The 20,033-nt window shown below is 48.0% G+C and overlaps 5 protein-coding genes across 5 annotated transcripts; 3 read left to right on the top strand and 2 right to left on the bottom strand.

Moving 5' to 3' along the window:
• Window positions 1-132: 132 nt before the first annotated feature.
• Window positions 133-2,829, bottom strand: N7478_006191 (putative regulatory protein Ral2; the record flags this gene model as incomplete). The annotated part of the gene is made up of 1 exon (XM_056922405.1): window positions 133-2,829. One exon carries the CDS (start codon window positions 2,827-2,829, stop codon window positions 133-135), a length of 2,697 nt encoding a protein of 898 aa, XP_056780442.1.
• Window positions 2,830-3,774: 945 nt separating this feature from the next.
• Window positions 3,775-4,622, bottom strand: N7478_006190 (peroxiredoxin; the record flags this gene model as incomplete). The annotated part of the gene is made up of 3 exons (XM_056922404.1): window positions 3,775-3,808; window positions 3,876-4,490; window positions 4,597-4,622. 3 exons carry the CDS (start codon window positions 4,620-4,622, stop codon window positions 3,775-3,777), a joined length of 675 nt encoding a protein of 224 aa, XP_056780441.1.
• Window positions 4,623-6,945: 2,323 nt separating this feature from the next.
• N7478_006189 (EVE domain-containing protein) lies at window positions 6,946-8,356 on the top strand (the record flags this gene model as incomplete). Its single annotated transcript, XM_056922403.1, has 6 exons — window positions 6,946-7,062; window positions 7,154-7,367; window positions 7,449-7,706; window positions 7,757-7,774; window positions 7,837-7,953; window positions 8,019-8,356. 6 exons carry the CDS (start codon window positions 6,946-6,948, stop codon window positions 8,354-8,356), a joined length of 1,062 nt encoding a protein of 353 aa, XP_056780440.1.
• Window positions 8,357-9,033: 677 nt separating this feature from the next.
• Window positions 9,034-10,677, top strand: N7478_006188 (aldehyde dehydrogenase family protein; the record flags this gene model as incomplete). The annotated part of the gene is made up of 3 exons (XM_056922402.1): window positions 9,034-9,161; window positions 9,232-9,431; window positions 9,497-10,677. The coding sequence occupies 3 exons, from the start codon at window positions 9,034-9,036 to the stop codon at window positions 10,675-10,677; spliced, it is 1,509 nt and encodes a 502-aa protein (XP_056780439.1).
• A 3,240-nt stretch (window positions 10,678-13,917) lies between these two features.
• N7478_006187 (SMP-30/gluconolactonase/LRE family protein) lies at window positions 13,918-15,484 on the top strand (the record flags this gene model as incomplete). Its single annotated transcript, XM_056922401.1, has 4 exons — window positions 13,918-13,950; window positions 14,166-14,326; window positions 14,498-14,653; window positions 14,857-15,484. 4 exons carry the CDS (start codon window positions 13,918-13,920, stop codon window positions 15,482-15,484), a joined length of 978 nt encoding a protein of 325 aa, XP_056780438.1.
• Window positions 15,485-20,033: the final 4,549 nt, after the last annotated feature.

Here is a 20,033-nt window from a genome sequence, read left to right as displayed (position 1 = left end):
TATTTGAAACTTGAAGACAACATAAATGTGCACGGAATTTTGTCTTGGAAAGAGCTGGCCAATCATCTGGTTTGCTTGAGGATAAAGTATTCATGACGGGGGTAGAGAAAAAAGGGAAGGAGGGCAGTTTTATCAGCTAGCCGCGCCCTGCATAGAGAACTGATGTTCCCCTGAGCCAGCAGATTGAGGAGGCACAGATGTTGAGCCGCTGCTTGTGCTGGGAGGCTTTGCGCTCCGTTCACGCATACGGCGACCCTCCATTAGGCCGCGCAAGCCACGTTTCTGGAGTCCAATCACGCTGGACAAGTCACCGGTCCAGATCTCGCGGTCTGGGCGACTAGCGTCTGTGTTGCGGCGGTGATGGGTACGCGACTGTGAGCGGCTTTCGCTATCGCTAACAAACTCAGAGTCTGACTGGCTGAAGCTAGCGCTGGAGGCGGAGGTGGCGGTGCTTGCGGTGCTAATGGAGTCTTCACGTTCACGGTGGGCGCTGCGATGTTGACGGCCACGTTGAGATATATTGGTGTCGATGCGAAGGGATGGAATACCACGTGCGTAGTTGGTGAGATCGCCGGTGCTGCTGGCAGCGGAGGGAGGCATTGCGCCATGCTCGGTATCGGAAGAGTCAGAGGCTATCAAGGCACTTTGGTGCGAGTTTGTACCCTCCGAGACATCGTGCATGGAGCCATTGCCATTGTTTGAGCCATTAAGGGCTTCTAGAGTACCGCCTAGTCCACCGGTAAAGCCGGTGCCTCGGCCACCTCCTGCTGCCATGGCTGCTGCATTGAACACTGCCGCGGCGTTGCGGCCATCGAGAACTTGGTGTAGTCGTTCCACGGTAGCTTCCAGTAGTCCATCTACTTGGTAGGGTCGGGCAAGTTGGAGGAGGGAGCAGAGAATCTGTGGTGTGCATAGAGAAGAGCCTGGAGGGGGAAGGGCAGACGTATACAGGTATTGAACGAGAACCTCGAGTGTAAGGATGGTATGTGGTAGGTAGAGCACGCGGGGTCGGGCGGTTGGCGCGAGGCCATGAGCAGAGGGGGCTTCCAGGTTCTCAAGGAGGGCTTTGGGGGGGGCAGATGGATTGACCAGGGTCGTTGCGGTGGAATACATGCTATTATGACCAACGGAAGGTGTAATGGTGATGCTGGAGTTTCGACTTGGGTGAATTTGGGCAGGGCGCAGAGTGCCGCCATCGGCGATTCCTCCCTCGGAAGATTCACGTAATAGCTGGATGAAGTAGGGACCCCATCTGCGGGCAAGAAGGCGGGAATTCACAGGAATGCGCTCGCCACCAACAGCTTGCAGCTCCATATCGGCCATTTCGTTCAATGAGAGGGCTAACTTCCCTAGTTCGTCTGATGCAGCAGACAATGGTCGTCCACTGGTAGTGAGTTGCGACAATTTTTGTTGCAAGGATGCAGGGACAGAAGGTGAGCTGTATGACTTATATCCCGAGGTCGAAGCGGTTCGAGAGGGGTTGTTGTACAGTCCGAAAGCTTCCAGTTCAACCAAGCAAATATGCGAGAAGTTGATTCGCCTGTGGTTGTAGTCATCGACCAGGCTACGTTTGCGATGTCCAAGAATCACAAATGCGCTGCGTCGTGGCCAGAGGATGCCGCGGTTCCAGCTGCCTTGTCCAAACACTGATCCGCCAGCGTCAATGCGGCCCCAAGTCAGGGTCTTCAGATCAAGAGCCCAAAGAGCATATTCTTGCTTTGAAGAGGTCAAATATGTGCCACTCACGACAAAGTGACCATTTATTATTCCACCATTGGGGAATCGCAGGCCAGGCGGAGATGATTGACTCTGCATCGGTCGCTCGACAAGGCGCCCGTCCGGCAGGCGCACCTGCAATTCCAGTTTGACATCCAGGAAGTTGTAGTTAGAATAAATCAACATTGGACACCCCGGAGACTCGGATTCATCAATAGGCTCATATGTCTCCCGGTCGGGTGAAGCAGACCCAATCTCGGAGACATCCATACCTACCAGGGGTGTGACGACACTACGATACGCCCCGCAGCTGCGTCCGAGAGGGCTAGTGTTGGTCCATTTGAGACTGCGGAGATTGAAGACGCTAATCTGCTCAATGTAATGATTCGAGCTGTCCTGGCCGCCAACGACCACCATCTCAGCACCACCGAACCCATTAATATCAACGCCAATACTGCCTTGGTGAGGTGTGGCAGATTCAGGGTTGTGGTGAATAGCTGAGAGCGGGGCACTAGCAGATGTAAAACAGGCACTAGAAGGAAGAATGGTAGCGCAATGTGCGTATCGTCCTTGCGGGGATTCGTGTGCGGCTACCCGTGTCCACACTCGTGATAGGACGTCGAAGATGTGAATATCCGACATCACCACTACTTCAGCTTGGCCTTCCGAGCCAGATGCACTGGTATTGGAAGGGTCCTTGGGCGTAGCCGGAGCGGGAGACATACCGCCATATGCTACCAATTTATTATCTCCGAGCGCACATACACTGTGGAAATAACGAGGCGGAGGGACATCCCCTGTCGCCTCAATTTTAGTCCAGTGTCTCCGGATCAAGTCTAATTCATAAAGATCCGAAGTCAACTTGGGACGACTGCGTGAGAGGATCCGGCCTCCAAAAACGTATAATTTATCCCCCAAAATTGTTGTGGTAGCCCCCACCAGGGGGTGAGGCTCCTTGCCAGTGGTTCGCCGCACATTGCATACCAAGCCAGACAGGTTTATAGGTCCAGATGAAGGTTGTTGATTAAAAGATGGAGAGACACCCCCCGTCACAGCAGAGGGGTCTTGACCCGCATCCAGGAAGCCCAGACTCGACTGGCTCCTGGACACCATTGTGAATCAAATTGACCGGAATGCCTGGGAGGCACGGAGGTACGATGCAAAATATGAAGGACGTGTATTCTTTCCGCTATATTTTATATCTTGCGTCAGATATCCCAATCAATGCCAGACGGCGTATATAAGACGGATATCGGAGTAATTCGAGATGTGTAACGATCGGAATTTCCTGCTGAATGCTGATCGCAGGTGCTGATGCGGCTCGATTCTGTGGCTTTGTGGGGTGTGGACTGGGACCAGGGGTTGGTTGTCCCCGCCGGTTTAGAGGAGCCGGGTTTATGGCGCGGGGGCAGCCAGGATTCAAGCACCGGGGAATTTGTCGAGTGTTGTCTGTAGAATAATTATAAAGCGGAGAGGGTGAAGTGTCAGGTCGTGGACGTTGGATCGGCACAAAAAAAGGCGGTCTCAACGCTTTTCCCGTGTGGGTTTGGGGCGGATACGACCGCGCTACTATCTACAGTACAGGTGTAAAGGGGCCGGGCGCAGATTGGAAATCAGAGAAAGCAAAGAAATTGGAAAGAAGGTTTATGTTGAGTATATGTTCAAATTTATTATTCTGTGATTTATGTACGTAAGTTATCATTGGCTCCAAAGTTACTCATATCAGTATATTCTATACTTTTTTGCAGACGCCACATTCTCCCTAGATATGGGTCCATAAAAGTTTGGAATCTAAGTAGAAGAAACTTATCCTATATATGGTCGTACATGGTTAGTATCGGATCGAAAACTCTGTTATAGTCCAGTCATATCGGGTTAGGGCCACTCGAACCTCAATAGAATATCTACAGTTTTGGTGACACAAGGCCGAAGTATTTACGGAAACCGAAAACCCTGAGAATTGGCAGGATAAGTCATTTCATATTGGTATTAAATTAGGCTATTCCGACCAGATCGCCCATATTTTTTATTCATGCAGTATATCGTAAAGCCTCCCATCTAGTTACCGGGGTACTTGGTGAAGCGAAGGTAACTATTGATGCACAGTTAGTATCAAGTCTTTATAGGTGTCACAGTACATATGCAGCAGGGTTACTTACGGCTTGACCTCACGGATCTCACCAAACTTAGCCTTGGCATCCTCAGTAGAGACGGGGGGAGGAATGACAACGTCGTCACCAGGCAACCAGTTGATGGGGGTGGTAACACCCTTGTTGTCAGTGAGCTGGAGAGCATCAACGACACGGAGGACCTCGGCGGTGTTACGGCCAGTGGAGGCAGGGTATGTCAGGATCAGACGGATCTTCTTGGCAGGGTCGATGATGAAAACGGAACGGATGGTCAGAGCCAGACCCTTAGAGTCGACGTTGGTGGTGTCCTGGAAGTCGACCATGTCGTAGAGGTAGGCGACCTTACGCTCGGGGTCGGAGATGATGGGGAACTTCAGGTTGGAGCCGGAGATCTCATCAATGTCCTTGACCCAGCGGTGGTGTGACTCGACACCGTTGGCACTCAGACCAATGAGCTGGACACCGCGGGCAGTGAACTCAGGCTCGAGCTTGGCGAAGGCACCGAGCTCAGTGGTACAGATGGGAGTGAAGTCATCGGGGTGGGAGAATAGGATAGTCCACTTTCCGCCCAGGAAGTTGTGGAAGTTGATGGGACCAGTGCTGGTCTCGGAGTCGAAGTCAGGGGCAGTGGAGCCCAGACGGAGGCTATATAGGGATCAATGTTAGCAATTGTATCCATGGGAAGCTTGATCTGTTTGCAATTGTCTCGCAGTAAGATCTATAGACATTGGGGGAAGGGAAGTATACATACGGAGCAGCACGCTGTTCAGTAGCCATTGTGATGAATAATTATCAAGAAGGGATGATAACTGAAAAGATTTTGAGGATGGAGAATTTGAATCAGAAGAAAGTTCCGGAGGGGGGAGAAGGCAGGGTTCAAATACGACGGGAGCTGCCCCTCCAACTTTGTTAGTGGACCATATGTTCTCATAGAGATCGACTTACCTCATCTGGCTATCCAGCACGGCTGCCCATCACGCAATTACTGACCGCCCAGGGCGTAATAGATGTAATTGGTTGAGAGGAGATGGTGGGGTTCTTGGGGGTGCCTGATGCCATAATTCATGGTTCATGGTTAATCGGAGGGGCATGAGGGGTGTTTACATGAGGGGGGTTTCTTGTCTACGTTTTGTACTTTATTCAGTCCTACTCTCCTATATATCTACAACTACACTTTCATTCAAGCTAGAACATGAATTCTTGAGGCACATCTCATGCATATCGTGGCCCCTCATTCTACATGCTCGCCAAATTTCGTTCGTATCGAGGAACAAGGCGATCATGGCGGTGCTGAGGAGCCAATGGAGACTAGACCGGATGGCGCAATTTCGGATGTCCTCTTTGTCACCACTAATCAACTCATCCTTAACCTTAGCTGACCCATGATATCCCATATTCCACCAGAGGACTATGTATATGCAAGCTATATGCTAATTGAGTAGACATCGTACTAATCACTTTATCTACATCGGCTTGCTTTGTAGTGATAGCGCACCCAAAACCGATATACCACAAATACTGAGCTATGAACCTACGAGTTTCTTGTTAGAAGACACATTCAAGAAAGAGGCTAAAATGGAGTAGACAAGAGAACAGGGTCAGTGAAAGGGATCGAATGACCACCATTGTAGAACCTTGGAGACAACCTTGGAAGTCATTTCTACGGCAATAACCCCTCATCCATGGATGTTAACTGTACAGTATGACATTCTGGCCTTCCGCAGAACAACTTGAATAATGCCGACCTCGGGAGGTGGGATGCGACCCACTAAGCGGGGCATACTTCGACGGGCTTCTATGTATACGTAGGTACCATGTTCTTCAACCATTAAGCTCTGTTGCACCATCTAAGCTCAAATGACGCTGAACATGTTCATGCGAGAATAATATTACTATCTCAGACCATCTGTTACTTAATAACAATTCATTGTTCTGATGTTCCTTACCAAATTCTACTTAAACGAACAAATTTCCCCGATGTGGAGAAATATTCCCCGGATCTGGCAGATTTGATAATGAGTAAAAATCAAAGAGTCGAACCAGGAGAATTAACTCCCGCTCGTTCCTGTTAAATAGTAACCTTGATGTGTCCTAAATACCCGGTAGCTCTTGATCTTATCTCCGGCCGATTCTTTACTTGGCCTACCCGGCAGTCGGAAGGCTCTGGCACGGCCCTTCCAGTGTGGAGAGAGGTGTCAACTTGAACAATCCCGTTCTCCATCCAGTCAATCTCCTTGGGATTGAAATATACAAATTACTCTGAGGCTAAAAATCATGCTTGCTCTTGTTCAAATCAGAGTGTGCAAATAAATTCCTGGGATACATTTGTATATTTATTTTCATTTAGTTCAACAGATTGTTCCATTGTTCGCGTGCTTCTAGGATCAATTTTCACGGTAGAATCTCACGTAAACAAAGCGCCCATAGTATAAAAAAGTATAAAAATCAAAGACAAGTATACATGGATGTATATTCACATCTCTAAATGCCCCCGGCAGTTGAAAAAGCAAACAGGCTCCACCTGCTCACTTGTACCTACTTAAGATGAGGATCGGCTTGGAAATCTTCTATCTCATGAGTAACGAATACAGTATGTAACCACTGGCAGTTGACAAGGGCTGTATTACTCGTATACAACTTGAAGAGGTCTCTCTCTTGGTCTCTCATAAAACCAACGACCAGGTAGAACTTTGACAGTTAATCGGAAATCCAGTCTCCTCCCCTTGACTGCAGTTCTTATATCAAAGAAACTCGATTATTGAATAAATCTACTAGTGAATATTGACTGGCGAAAGATCCACCGATGCTTGAAGATCCCTGATCTGGGTGCCGATTAGGCGCGTATCACCGAGTCACGTGTGTCCCCATTGGACCCATCGTCGCGTCCAGCTCGAGTCAAACAGAAGCCTCTCTCTGTTGTATTCTGGTCAATTTTTCCTGACCAATGGGAATTATTGCAAAATTTCCTGAGCGACCTGCGATTGATTTCGTCTTGTTTTATCCTTCACAGCGAAAAGCAAGAAAAAAGGAAAATAAAATCACCAGCCCCCCATATCCTTGCCCCTTGACCTCCCAGAGCACCCCTAACGTGCTCAATTAAATGCCACTCAAACGAAAGTCAGCTCGTGCGTCGACGATGGCTGATTCGGGTGCCGCGACTCCTTCAAAGCGTGTTCGCAACTCTTTATCCAATGCATCGGGTGAAGTAGTTTCAGAGGTAAACAAGATCAAAATCGTTGATCTGATCCATCTCTGGTGCATGATCCACTTCGTGTCCACGCGTATTTGCTGATCTGGTTTTCTGACAGGCTACCCCCAAGGCGGGCGACAAGAGAAAGCGCGGTCGTCCTCGCAAGAATCCTGAGGGTACCCTCACCAAGCCTTCTACTGATGGGCCTAAGCGCGGACGTGGACGTCCACGCAAGATTCTATCTGCCGCTGAAACTGCTGCTGCCGCCAAGAAGGCAGCAACAGCTGATAATACTCCTAAGAAGGGGCGTGGACGTCCTCGTAAGGAGCCAGGTATGAATCTGCGCCATGAAATGAGTGAGAGAAGTCAGAGATATTATAGAGGACTAATGTTTTTTTGCTCTGACATTATAGGCACTGCGACCCCCAAAGTAACACCGACAGGCCCTAAGAAGAAGGATGGTCGAGGAAGACCTCGCAAAAGCTTGCCTGCCAACGGCGCAGATACCAAAAAGGAGGCCGCGGTCTCTTCTTACATCCCGCCTAATGATGACTCCGGTCGTTCTTACTGGCTGATGAAGGCTGAGCCTGAATCGCGTCTTGAGAAGGGTGTGGATGTCAAGTTCTCCATTGACGACTTGGCTAGTGCAGAAAAGCCTGAGGCTTGGGATGGTAAGAGCTCTCCAGCTATTATTGATGAGTTCGTCTGACAAAATTATCAGGAGTCCGTAATCATGTTGGTAAGACTTGCTTGAGATAACATCATGAATGGCACAAGAATGGCCCAGCTTACAGTGAATAGCGAGGAATCTTATGTGCGAAATGAAGAAAGGAGATTATGCCTTCTTCTATCACTCCAACTGCAAGACACCTGGAGTTGTCGGAGTTATGGAGATTGTGCAGGAGCACTCAACTGATGGTTTGTGGAACCTTTCAGACATTCTCAACGTAGTCTCGATATCTTACTGATTTCACACACTGCAGAGTCCGCATTCGACCCCAACCATCCTTACCATGACCCCAAGGCGTCCCGTGAGAACCCCAAGTGGGTTGTTGTACATGTTGAATTCCGCCGCAAACTCAAGAATCAAGTCACACTCCATGACTTGAAGGCCCATTCCGAAGCTGGCATGCCACTGGAGGACCTACAGACCCTCAAGCAAGCCCGGCTTAGTATCTCCTCGGTTACCTCCGCACAGTGGCATTACATCCTACAGTTAGCAGGTGATAATTCAGAGGAATCCACAAAGACGGAGTCTAAGGTTGAAGAAGACGAGGATATGGACGCGGAGAATGAGGAGGACACCGAAATCCCACAGTAACTTCAATAGTTAGGGATGTGAATCAGCCGATCTTTCGTTTTTCCACACCTGATCGGAAATATTGCGTTTAAGGGCGTTGCCAGGCAGACAACAGGGATTTTAAGACATTCATGGTTATTTTCTATCACAATTATTATATTTTATTTTGGGCCAGTGTAGAACAGGAAGCACGCCGCAATTTATTTCCCTTTGCGACATCTGTTGCTCGCAATTAAACGTCGATCTCTCGGGAGTTAAAGCACAGTGGAAATGCATACCAACCGTTATGAGTTTCCTGTTCAGTGCATATGCATGCGGAGACGACCCCGCTGGATGATTGATAATCCCCCTCAGGGCGAAGAGCCCATGGACCTCGGGCCCTTAACACCACAGGATTGGAGGTTCAGATGGGGATTTAAGCTCCAGCGGCGAGATTAACCAACCAGAGTTGGTAATCAGGTTTAATCTGGGACAGAGCTCTGCTGGTTGCCCATGAAGAGTAAGTGCACCCGAATAAGTGGAGACGCTGTTATCGTTATCGGAGCGGGGACCTACCCATGGTGTGTGGGCTTGCTTTTAAGACCTTAACCTTTTCCCTCCACCAAATGTTTGGTTCAACCTTTGCTCTTCGATCCTTGCAGTGTTTCTCAGTACCAGCGCTTCGCTTCAGTATCCATCGTCGCTGCTATTCCGTCGCCATGTCTAACCTCTCGGTGCAATTGACTGCCCCGAACGGGCGTTCTTACGCCCAGCCTATCGGCCTCTTCATTAACAACGAATTTGTTGCGTCCAAATCCGGCGAGCAGATCTCTAGCATCAACCCCTCGTAAGCCTTTGTGCTCTTTCCAAGTCCTCTAGGTCGTTGAGATAGCTCCGAGTCTAACCGAGAATCGCAGAAACGAGTCAGAGATTACTTCCGTGTATGCCGCCGGTGAGGAGGATGTTGATATCGCAGTCAAGGCTGCCCGTAAGGCTCTGAAGGACCCCTCATGGAAGCAGCTGTCTGCTACTGATCGTGGTGCCCTGATGCTGAAACTGGCCGACTTGATCGAGCAACACAAGGAGACTTTGGCCACGATTGAGACATGGGACAACGGTATGTAAATTATATATTCCGAACATCGCGGAATGAAGCGGAGCTGACCATCTGGAAATTTAAAGGCAAGCCTTACTCTGTTTCTTTGAATGATGACCTCGGCGAGGTCACCTCTTGCCTTCGTTACTATGGCGGCTGGGCCGACAAAGTGACCGGCCAGACCATTGGCACCACCCATCAAAAGTTTGCCTACACACTCCGCCAGCCAATTGGTGTCGTTGGTCAGATTATTCCCTGGAACTTCCCCCTGGCTATGGCTGCATGGAAGCTTGGCCCTGCCCTTGCATGCGGTAACACCGTTGTTATGAAGGCTGCTGAGCAGACCCCTCTTAGCATTCTGTATCTTGCTAGTTTGATTAAGGAGGCTGGTTTCCCCCCTGGTGTTATTAACATTATTAACGGACATGGTCGTGTGGCCGGTGCTGCGCTGGTCAAGCACACCGACGTTGATAAGGTCGCTTTCACCGGCTCGACCATCACTGGCCGTGAGATCATGAAGATGGCTGCTGGCACATTGAAGAATATCACCCTTGAGACTGGTGGCAAGTCTCCGCTGGTTGTGTTCGAGGATGCTGACCTCGAGCAAGCTGCTAAGTGGGCACACGTCGGTATTATGTACAACCAAGGCCAGGTCTGCACTTCCACCTCTCGTATTCTTGTTCACGACTCGGTATACGACAAATTTGTTTCTCTTTTCAAGGAAGTTGTGGCCTCCACCAGCAAGGTCGGTGACCCCTTCGCCGATGACACCTTCCAGGGACCCCAGGTCACTAAGGCCCAGTACGACCGTGTGTTGTCGTATATTGAGGCGGGTAAGGCCGAGGGCGCTACCCTGGCTGCCGGTGGCGAGCCTTACAAGAATGTCGGTGACGGACGTGGCTTCTTCATTGCCCCAACCATTTTCACCAATGTCAAGGATAACATGCGTATTTACCGCGAGGAGGTCTTCGGTCCCTTCGTCGTTATCGCCAGTTTCGTTACAGAGGACGAGGCTGTCACCCGTGCCAACGACACAACCTACGGTTTGGGTGCTGCTGTCTTCACCAAGGACATTGAGCGTGCGCACCGCGTTGCCTCCGATATCGAGGCTGGTATGGTCTGGATCAACAGCAGCAACGACAGTGACTTCCGTGTGCCCTTCGGCGGTGTCAAGCAGAGTGGCATTGGCCGTGAGCTTGGCGAGGCTGGTATGGAGGCTTACTCACAGACTAAGGCTGTGCACGTCAACATGGGTTGCCGACTGTAAAAGAATACATGTACAGGCATTGATGTTGCGGGTTCCGAAATTTTGTAACTACATGATACTTTATGTTTGATGACCAGTCAATTATCTGTTGCAATAGTGAAGCTTGATTCTGCCTCTTACGTATGTTCCTACCTGTCATAAGCTTCAACGCGGCTGACTCTAGCATCTGAGCAAATAGCTTGGCGAGATGTTGATATTATGCGCATCACATCATATGCAGAAGACATAGTGGAATCCATCAGGCTATGAATTATTTCAAGGCTGGATGCAAAGACAGGCACCTTGATATATCAGAAAACTAAAGGTGTGACAAATTGGGGTGCAGCTACACACGTGAGACCATAACACCCCCATGTCTCAGGCCCACAGGATCTATCTATAGACATGGGTCGGATCTAATGTTCATCAGGTACCAATGGGCCGAATCTCATCAACAGCCATTCACATAACATCACATGAGAGCTTGTAAGTCAGAGCCCTGTACCCCAACGAATCTCAATGCCATACCTCGGGAAGGCATGTCAATCGAATTTTGAACTGAAGCGTCTCATGATAATCATGAATAAGGAGAACAATAGAATATCAGCTTACAGTGCGCTAGGTAATAAGGGCAAATATCAAAATCCTGCCTCGGCAGCTAACCTTACGCTACGGATGGTCAGTGCATATACATCCCGACGCACAGTCAATCTACATCCCTCAATTTTAGTGTCTACTCATTCGGAAGAACGAAAACCAACAACTCGTTTCAGAACACCATGATACTAGTGAATGTTTGGACAAAATTCTCCCGAGGCCCTTGTCCTTACAGTGGCTTTCCACATAACACATTATGATCCTGATACGCACACCTGGCATATCTTCAATACATCGTATGCAATTCAAGTCCCAACTTGAACTTAACTTATGACAAATACCAACAACGCATTGATCAAGCCCTCACTAACAACATTGATGCCCAACATAATGATCCATCCATCTCATCTCATCCCATCACATTCCATGATTCCCATTCAGGCTCTCCGCATCCCTACCAGTGCAGGGTTAACCCGGACCCACGATCTGGATCTGTATGTACATGCATCGACAGCCACTGCATGAGTCATGACATGTACATGCAGATGGATAATCCCAGACACAGGACATAAAACAAGTCTACATACTTACAGTATACATACAGTTTGAGGTTAGTTCGTGCTCGGACCGGCTTATTGGCTCCTCCACCATTGTCTAGCGTATGTCAATCGATACAGGTTTACTTGTTTTCAAGTTCCGTTCCTTGGAAGCAGCCACACATTGGCATGTACCTAGGCTGCACGTGTGGAAGGAATATATTTAGTGTCAATGAAATGATCTAAGAAGAAAAAAGGAGATAATATTAAAAATCGAGATTCGTTGGATTGGATGGATGCTGCATGCAAGTGTTGGCGAAACCCTCCGACGTGCTGGCGAGTGATGAGGTGCATTGGACTGTTTTACATTTGTGTCGGTTGTTACGGGAGGAGGTTGTGATTGGGTGGTTTGCTTGACAAGATTTCGGGGGCGACGTATGTGTTTGTGTCTGTGGGTTGTGCGTGGTGCCAATGCCAATGCCAATGCCAGTGTTAGGGCCAGTGCCAGGTGGTGGATTCGGATTCGGTACGGTAGGAGCCTTGATTCTGTTTTTGTTTTTATCAGGGGTGTTTGCTATTATCTTTACGATATTATTTATGAAAAGTCTCTTTTGAGTTTATTTATTCAGTTTCTGGTAATATGTTTGGTGATTATTACGTGCTTGGCTTGATCCATGTGGTTTCCTCAAGGGTTGCCTGCAGGACTCCTTCCTCTCTCCAATGTGATAGCCGGAGTGGATCAGGCCATATTTCAATGGGATTTATCTTGCAGATAAGATGACAAAAGTACCAGGATTCCAGGAGTATGTCAGAAATCCTTCTATCTCTTGTTTCTTGATTTTTTTTTCCTATCTTTTCCTTTTTCTTTTCCTCTTTCTTTTTCTTTTCTCCTTGGCTTTCTTTCTCTTTTTCTCGTTCCGCTTTTATTTTTGCGCCCTGTTTCATGTTGTCATATTCCCTGGTAAAGTATGCCCAATACTTTGGATATCGGGAATCAGGCAGAAAATTGGGTTATAGCGCCGTGGCTTAGCGCCCAGTACCAGCACACACTTACATGAATCTCTCGCAGATGCATGCAGAGTCGGTCATGTGAAGTTACCTAGTCTGGTTCGGGAGGGGAAAAAGCGGCTTGTAACATGTTTAGTGGCTATACCTTATGGATACTTTCATGTTTCGGGGCCAGGTAGTCCTTTTTCAAGGTTCTTTCTTAGTTTGATAGACTATTAATGGTACGAAATACATGGATATTTCCAAGGTTCTTACGTTGTATTCCGTGTTAGCCGTACGCGCGGAGTACAACTGACTAGAGGAAGTTAGAATATGCAGGGATGCCAACATCGTCCATGTGAAATAGTAGGTCCGATGTGATTTCCCCCCCGTTCCCTGCAGGGATTTGTACATACATACCGTAGTATGGGATTCGACCCTACCTCATTCTAGACCGCTATGATACACACCTCAAGTGTCACCTTCCCGCAACGTGGACTCCACAACCTTAGAAGGCGGCAAATCTCGTCCTACGGGTTCATGCCCGGAAGATGATGCCAGTCCGGAACTCCACCCACTCAATCCTCTGGTCGGAAGTGTGGGGGCGGGGGTGTGCATGGGGGTAAACCGGCATTTGAAGCTGGTAGGAACAGCTTCCTCGATATGTTTCTTTCTCACTCTATGTACAGTCGATAGATTTCTCGATCATAATCCATCATATATGGAATTTATGGCTTCTTTTCACTCACTCCCTCATCGTATTCTTCGTTCTTCGTTGCTTCACGGACGCTTTCCGCGATCGGCGCTGCCAGCAAGTTTTTGACTTTCTCAGAGGTTCGCTGTCTCACACTCCACTCCATTCTGTACTAGGGGGTTTCTGTCTGGTTCGATTGGCTTGAACGCTTTTCTTTCTGCCGTCAATTCACTCTGTGTGACTTGACCATAGACTCTCCACACCTCTTTTTACGCCCCTCTTCTTCTTCTCTCAAACTAGCGGTCACCCTCTTCGGCTTGGAATTTTCTTGATCCTTTCAACTTTTCCCGGGGCTTATTTCATTTCATTGTTTTTCTATTTTTTTCTTTACTTTTTACATTTGAACTATTTTTTTATTTCTTTTTCCCAAGTGGAGATTGGATCAACATGTCGGAAATTCAAAAATGGACAGTCAATGAGGTCAGATTATTTCATACTATTTCGTATTTCCCCTGCAATTTCCCGGGATCCAACCTTGGAATTTTCTGATTGGTCACTGTCCTTTCTTTTTTATACATGTTTTTCTGTCGGTCAAGATGTGATGAAGTGTCGGATCCGACCATCAAGCACCAAATAACCAATCATATTTTTCCGGTGGAAATGTGGAATGTCCAGGCAAGCTGATTTCCCCTTAGCCTTATATCGACATAGCGGGAACATTGCTCGAGGGCCCTTACCACGATGCGGCCAACAATGAGTTTCGCTTTGTGGATATCTGGGAACATAAGCTTTACCGTCTCGATCTGGCTAAAGGCCCAGAATCACTGAAGACAATCGATACGACCGCGGCTATCGGGTATGTCATATTATTATTTTGCTTTTTTGTGCGACTTATTGGGTCTCGCCTCATTTCTTCACCGTCTCCCGAATGAGAGAGCTTTAATGCGTCTAAAACTGTGTACTTCGTAAAACCCACAATGGCGAAAACCGCTAACCACTAGTCTCTGTTTCTGTTGTCCATTGTTAGTGTCACCGCCAATATTGCCAATGCGGACGAGGCCGAGGCGGATCAACTGATAGTCGGGGCCAAGTTTGGATTTGCCCGGCTGAACCAGACCACCGGAAAGCTCTCCTATATTCGTGAAGCATGGGGCGAGGAAGATGGACCGGGGAAAGCAGAGATGTAAGTGGTGACGCTATCATAGAACCCACCCACACAAAAACATCATTCCCCTTCAAAAAAAGAAAGAAAGAAAAATGTTTCTCCGTGGAGTATTCAGATGAACTGAATAGCACTTGGTGTACGAACACTGGGGAAAAAAAAAACAAGAACAAGAACAAGAACACAGCCCCCAAAAATGAGTACCCAACTGCACATGCAACTAGTTTCTCTACACCGACTTACCAGAAATCCCCACAACACAGAATGCGCTTCAACGACGGCGCCGTCGACAGCCACGGCCGCTTCTGGGCGGGGGCCATGAATGATCCCAAGATCAAAGCTCCAGGACCCGAAGGCGTCTTGTTCAGACTAGACCCGGACCTAACTCTGCACCGTGTGTTGGCACCAGTGACCATTCCAAACGGTATGGGCTGGAACTTAGCAGATGATACGATGTATTTCACAGACTCGCCGACAGGCAAGATTTTCGCATTCGATTTCGACGCTGCCACAGGTGCTATTAACAATCAGCGCGTGCACTATGATCTCGGCGAGCCGCTTGAACCAGATGGATTTGCTATGGACGTCGAAGGATGCATCTGGAGTGCTATCTACGGTGGCGGGAAGGTGATCCGGATCTCGCCCAGTGGTAAGCTCATCGGGCAGATTGACCTGCCCACGCGGAATCCGACATGTCCCACTTTTGTGGGCACTGAGCTGTTCATCACATCTGCTAAGGATACCCGTGACGACGACCGATTGCCTCAGTCGGTGCGGTATGGGGGCCGACTGTTCCGGGTTGATGTTGGGGTCCGGGGGAAACCTAAGAATGAGTTCCGATTTGCGAACTAAGATTATCATGACGCTTAGATTTGGGAAGGAATTTTTGGAAAATAAGAAAAAGAAAAAGAAAAAGAAAAAAGGATATTATGTATGTACGTCCATGTATGTTCGGGATTTTTTAGTGCTGGGAAATGACTCCTCGATCGGCGGTGGACTCTCCCCGAAGCTGGAGGCACTGTAGATCTATACTTCACATGTAGCTAAAGAGATCTACCATGCAGCATCGACTAAACCTCTTTCTTTCAATTTTCGCATTCAAATGCCCCTTTCACCTCCTGTTTCATTGGCATTGTGAGGCTGTGCCCCTTTCTGCATTCTACTCTATCCCTATACGGAGTATTGGTGCATGTGTGTGCTTCCTGCACGCTCTGACCCACCTGACCGACCGCGTGGGCTCAGATGCGACACATCTCCGGTCCCCGACTCAGAGACCGGTCTATTTTGATGCAAAATTCCACCCCTTGATATTTTAATTCTCGGCCTGTATACAGAATAGCTATTCACCTCTAGATACATGTGCTTTACGTATATGCATAAGCAGGAGCGAGGGGGAGTGGATACGTCGATCACCAAACGGGCTGGAATGACGGATCGGCTCGCTGTCATTCCCATGGGCTCAGGCCTGCAAGTCGCAAGGGGAGAGGCGAAGAAGCCCAACTGAAAGTCTGGAAAGAAAGTTACACGTCGAATCAACAACGGAGCCACTTTTCTTTTAATTTTTTGTCCACCGCTGATCTGAGATTTATGTACATGTACGGAGTAATGTAGGGTCATGTAGGCCATAAAGCTAAGCTAAGCTGGTCTATTTTAAAATGTGCCCAATCCCTGTTATGAAGAATTGTAGACTTTATAGACTTTTGTTTCGTTGATCTCTCTCTCAGGTTATCCTCCAGGCTCCTATGTAACATACTTAGTGATTGCATCAGCACTGCCACTTGGGCGGGTCGCTCCTGCAGGGCTACAATGCAGGCACGGACGTGGATTGAAGTGATGGGCCGGGGGGTTTGTTTTGTTTGTTTGGTGTGGTCTAATCATCCATCAGGGGGGTTACTGGTGTCCTTAGTACTAGTACCTCTACCTAGACTTTGGATATGGCGAGGGTCCATGTGTTGACTAGAGGCGGGCTAGAGGTCATTAGGCTTCTTGACTTGCATCACAGCCAAACAATGGAAGGTGGAGTGGATACTGTACATTTAAGGATAACGGATCCGTATCGTTTGATTTGACTCGAGCGAGGGGATCTACGAATTACACGATGGCATTTGACTATCTTCGATCTGATTCGAGTGCTATTAATCTTTTAGTTGTCATTTTTGCTTTTCCCTGTCGCGGTTGCAGCGGACACGAGATATTTCAAGGCAAGACGGAGTATATACAAAGAAGGCAATATTGGCATCGCCCCCTTCAACCCACGCCTAAAAGAAGGCAAGAAGATCAGTTCCGTGTTACGATGGATGCCGTAATGTGGCAAATCCATGGAACTGGGTAGCAAGTGAGGCGCGAACCGAAAAGGGGAAAGAAAGAAAGAGTCTTGGAAATTAGACCGTTGCGATGCCGACAGGTTGGGATAGAAGGAGTCACTAATTATACGGAGCAATATACTATAGTAGATGTGCCAACCGTGGATTGGGATTGGGGGCAAGATTGATGGGGAGGGGGAGATAGTGATAGCCATGACACAAACAAGGACAAGGACAAGGATAAATTCAAGACCATGCACTATTGGAAAATCAAGCAAAAGTAGTCTGTACTTTGGGGCGTAGTTCATTCAGGATCCATTAACCTAGCGATCCTGCTCACATGATCGAAACCTGGTACCATGTACCCGCGTACCAGATACCTGGGACAGCACTACCAGTGCCAAAAAAGCTACGGTACAGCTATCACACCCCCCGGTCTTAGGCTTGGTCGGGTTAGCCACCCCCTCCCCCCTGACCCACGCGCATCATCTCAACAGCATGGCCATGACACGCATCGATCCGGCAACTCGGACTCCCCCCTATAATCGGTCTAGGCGGGATTACGTGCAATGACCCGACAGGCTGGGAATGGTTGTTTGAGATTACAAGCCACCAATTTTTTTTATCATTATTTTTTTATTCTATTTTCTAACCCGCCCAGTCCAGTCGAGTTATATCCCCGTCTTCGAAAGTACAAGTTCACGCTAGAAATCATTTTAATTTGTTTTTATTACTCCATGCAGGCCCGGCACCCAGCCACTTCTCCAAAAATTAGGTACAGATACGGAGTCAAAATGTGGTGAAATTCTTGGTCAATTGACCATTCATAAGCGCTGGATCTATCAGACCGCATACCCTGATCCTTACCACATGGTGATTCGCTATGGTGTCCATAATGGCGGCTAATGATTCAAACCTTGCCTAGAGACAAAGAAAAGCTTCCTTGACAGCTCTTGCGTGGAGACTATGCATGCCCATGCGCATGACCCATCGCGTCTTGGTGCTACTATGAGTTTCCCTATGAATCTCCCTACCTATTCTATGTACATGGGTATCTTATCTCTCCAAATGATTTGCAGTAATTCGTAATGATTACCACGATTCCTTCCACATCAGGCAATGTAATGTCTTAAAATACCGGAGCTGTCAAAGACATATTACCTATGCCCATGTTGATCATAGCACCGAAATAAGGCTGCTCCGTACTCCGTAACCTGTGGGATCAAGATCGGGTCCATGGTTGAGGATCATGAAAACTCCGCCCCCTCGAGTGCTCCTTTGAAGAAAAGCTATGTCCAATTTTTTTTCTTCTCTGTTCCCCCTAGTCCAAGTTTGGTCCGGGCTTAGTTCTGTTTAGTTCTGGTTTAGTCCTATTCTACTGCAAGTGAGCAAGAAGAAGCGAGAAATTTCAGCTGAGCCCACTTCTATTGTGATCCCCAATTTCTCATCCGAAGGATTTGCTGTCTCCACTTGGTCCGCGCTAGTTGGATCTTCATTCCACCTTGTCACGCGGAAGCCTTCGCGCTAAAAACTTGTGATCTCGGGGAACAAAGGGGAAGCTTGCCTATGGCTCCTGCAAGCTCAATTCCCCCCATGAGAGTTTGTAGGGGGGAGCCGGAAACCCTTCCGCCAGGGACCCTGGTGGATATATCGCATGGAGCTTGGAGGCCAGGTCTTTATGTTTGTTGGCTTTGTTTTCTGTTTTTGATTCTGGTGTTCTGATTAGAGTGATTATTTAATCATGATTCAGCCTACCTTTTTTTCTTTGTCGTTTATGTATTTGTTTGTTTAGAAATAAAAATTTTCAATTTGCCAAGGGAGTCTGTATGCACGGTTGGGAATTATTCTCGTGCTCTCGATATTTTCTCAGTGACGTAGGAGCCTCGCGAGGATGTTCATTCTGTACAATGGAATGGAGTGATTCCTCCGAACCGGTCCTCAGGCTCGCCCGATTCTCGAACTATTCTTTTTTAATATTTTAAGTAAAAGAAATAATTTTATTATTCCTTCCACTTCTACAGTATTGTTTCTCGCCTTCATTGTTTAATATTATTGCTCTTTAATTTCCTCCAAGCTTCGTAAATTCCAGTAGAGCTAGCTCCACGCCCTAGAGTTCCCAGTAAAACGGAACGACTATGGAGTCACGAAAGCACTAAAGCCTAAAACTACTACTCGATGCGTAGTCAAATCTTGTAGATACTTCCGGCAGATCCACTTATTGCCTCACTTATGTCTCCTCACCTATTTCGGACAGGCGGGTCTCTCCAAGAACCGGTGAAGGCAACCATTCTCTGCTAGTGTCGCCTCCCCGATGTGCTAAGTGGATGTATCCATTTTGTCCCTTAACGGCCAACGGCAACGGTCCCTTCACATCGGGATTGACACGGGGCTGGTGATGCATGCACAACATCAGGGGAGGGATTTGTTTAACTTTGCCATTCTCTTGAGCCAAGCGGACCAAGGGCCAGTGGAAATTCTCCAATCATCCAGGGAACCAGTCTCACCTTGCGAATTCATTTGCCGCAAATAGTCCTTGGGGGAAGAAAAAAGGTGGGATCCGATGATTTTCTGTAATTTCGTTTTCACTTTTTCTTTCTTTCTTGATTTATTCATTTATTGATTTACGTTAGTCTTTTGTTCTCTCTTGTATACTTCGAGTTAGTCTGCCCGCCCAGCGCCAAACTCTCGGAAAATGACAGGACCAGGCTGGGACAGCGACTATCGCCCCCCTCTCTCCTTTCCCTCATAGCCCCGGACTATTCCAGTCTCAGTATAGATCTGATTTGGAACTGGAATTTGCTTCTCCGTCATCATGTGTTCTGCGTCATGGATCGATGTGATCCACTTCTTTCTTTCCATCATTCTTTCCCTCTTCACCCCCCCCCCCCCCCCCTCTGATGCCCGAATGAAGCGAGAATCAAAAGGGGTCTTAGGGGGTGGGAGCTTTACAGAACTGCACGGAATTCCAACTACCTATGTATGTGCTGCATAATCATTATCCATTGTTCCGGTTCAGAGGCAAATGATCCACGTTTGAAGCGAGAGCGAGAATTCTATTCTATATTGGTGAGTATGTCATGACAAGCGAGAGAAGCATA

Source organism: Penicillium angulare, assembly GCF_028827245.1.
Source record: "Penicillium angulare strain IBT 27051 chromosome Unknown utg000004l_segment0_segment0, whole genome shotgun sequence".
NCBI classification, from domain to species: domain Eukaryota; kingdom Fungi; phylum Ascomycota; class Eurotiomycetes; order Eurotiales; family Aspergillaceae; genus Penicillium; species Penicillium angulare.
Note: the sequence above shows the minus strand (reverse complement) of the source record. Positions and strands in the feature narration are given on the sequence as shown.